At 53.6% G+C, this 2040-nt stretch overlaps 1 protein-coding gene across 1 annotated transcript in view; it reads left to right on the top strand.

Moving 5' to 3' along the window:
- The window catches only part of SMURF2 (SMAD specific E3 ubiquitin protein ligase 2), a 64987-nt gene extending 63905 nt beyond the window's left edge, over positions 1-1082 (top strand). The window contains exons 18-19 of the mRNA XM_021717138.1: positions 3-27; positions 512-1082. Of these exons, the coding sequence (XP_021572813.1) occupies positions 3-27; positions 512-611 (125 nt within the window). The 3' untranslated portion in view covers positions 612-1082. The remainder of the gene's footprint in view (positions 1-2; positions 28-511) is intronic.
- The last annotated feature ends 958 nt before the right edge of the window (positions 1083-2040 follow it).

Raw genomic sequence — 2040 nt, 5'->3', positions numbered from 1 at the left:
CAACAACCTGCCCAAGGCCCACACCTGGTAAGGCGCGCGGAGCAGCCCCGTGCCTGGGCGCGGCTTTGGCTCCAGGCGACCTGACCCCTTCCACCCTCTTTCCTGGGTGGGAGTCTCGCTCTGTCACCCAGGCTGGAGCGCGGGGGTGCACGCTCCTGGTCACCACGTCCGTGGCCGGCTGGGCTCAGGCGATCCTCCCGCCTCAGCTTTCCCAGTTGCTGCAACTGCAGGCCGGCACCACCACGCCCAGCCAGGTTTTGTATTTTGCGCAGAGGTAAGGTCCCACCAAGGTGCCCAGGCGGGGCTCAGACCCCTGGGCTCAGGCAGTCCTCTTGCCTCTGTCTCCCCAGGTGGACCTTCAAAAGGAAGGATAAGCACCTCTTTTAAGTGGTGTCAGAATTGAGGTTATTCAGAAACGTGCAGGAAAGCCCCAGTGTGGCCGCCGTTGCTTTAGAGAACCGCCTGGCGTTCCGGGAACGAACTGTGTAAAACCCGACTTCCTTGTTCACAGCTTCAACCGCATAGACATCCCCCCGTACGAGAGCTACGAAAAGCTGTGTGAGAAGCTGCTCACGGCCATCGAGGAGACATGCGGCTTTGCTGTGGAGTGACAGACTCAAGGGCTACCCGGGACTCTACACCCTGGCGGGCAGCCTCCTTTCCTCAGCGTGTCGGAGATTGCTGAAATACGGGAAAACATCCCCTTAAGAAATTTTCGGACACTGGGGGGAAAGGACAATTTCGAAATTCCTTTTCAAGGAAAAGAAGGTCTCTGTGCTTTGCCATGAGGCCACATTCAGCTGCTATTTAAGATTAATGTCTTGAACCTGAAGAATGCTGGCTTTCCTGCATTTCCAGAGTGAGGCAGTGTTCTCCTCTAAAAGACTACTATTTTTGTAAAAGGCAGTCTGTTCGAATCGCCTCACAGATTTCAGTCTCTCAGACACCCGGACAGCCTGAGCAGTCGGTACAGGTCCCCTTTCGTTTCGATTGAACACATGATTTTGAACAGCTCCTGTACTCGCGCTTTGTAAAAAAATCAAATAAAATTATTTTGAACTATTAAAACTTTTGCAAACAGTTGGCTGAAAGCATCATCATCTTTAAGAAATTAAGCTGCTTATGTGTTCCATTCTGTGTTCCGTGGCAGAGCTTTCTAGGCTGCATTGCCTCAGCCTGCCCCAAGTAGGCGTCGTGTGTGTGTTTCAAGTTCGAGTTTCTGGCTACAGCTGTGCAGTTTTGGCTGTCAGATTCCTAACGCAGCTGCTTAGCCTGAATTTGGCAGTGCATTTGCTGTGATGTCTTCAGGGGTTCCCTGCTTCTAAGAGACTTTTTAGAAAGCCAGGGATTTTTAAATATTGAATCAGCATGATGCGGTATTTTGGATCTGCTTTTTATCTTAAGATACGGCATTTTTATAGCTTCTCGGAGCACAAGGATGGGGGGATGCGCTTCTCTTTATTAATACGCATACTGTTCCTGTAAACCGAAATCTCTGACAAGTGCACCTAATTCATATTTTAATCACAGCACGCATTTCTGTGAAGGAAACCATCCTGAAGACTTCGCTGCTCGTCACGTTCATTGGCCGAAGTCACCAAAAAAGACCAGGAAGAAATGTCACTCTAGAGACCACTTGGGAAGCATAGGAGATTCTGCTGGTGGCTAACGATGGCGGTGGGAGTGGGTGGGGACCTGATCACCAGAGAAGCAGGAGTCCAGGGCTGTGCTGTGAATTTAGGACTGGACAGGGGCTGGGAAGGAGGGGAGTGCCGGCTCCCTCCGTGCCGATGAGCTGAATCCGGTCTTGCAGCGTCCGACTGGACGTTCAGGGCGGGGGGCGTCCCAGGATCCAGAGCAGCTGGAGCTCGGGGAGGGGGCTGCGAAGCGGAAGTCGCCCCTGTCGCAAACAAGCACTCTTCTCTGCTTCCCGTGCGTGTGAAATGACCGGAATGGCACGTTCAGAGAGACCCGGCAGGCGCAGCTTCGCTCCCGCTGCACCGCGGCCCCCGGGGGCTCTCGGAGCCGGGGGCTGGGGCC

Source organism: Carlito syrichta, unplaced genomic scaffold, assembly GCF_000164805.1.
Source record: "Carlito syrichta isolate Samal-C Ts95f unplaced genomic scaffold, Tarsius_syrichta-2.0.1 Scaffold309316, whole genome shotgun sequence".
Classification (NCBI taxonomy): Eukaryota; Metazoa; Chordata; class Mammalia; order Primates; family Tarsiidae; genus Carlito; species Carlito syrichta.
The sequence above is the reverse complement of the archived record's forward strand: the minus strand, read 5'-3'. Positions and strand labels throughout refer to the sequence as shown.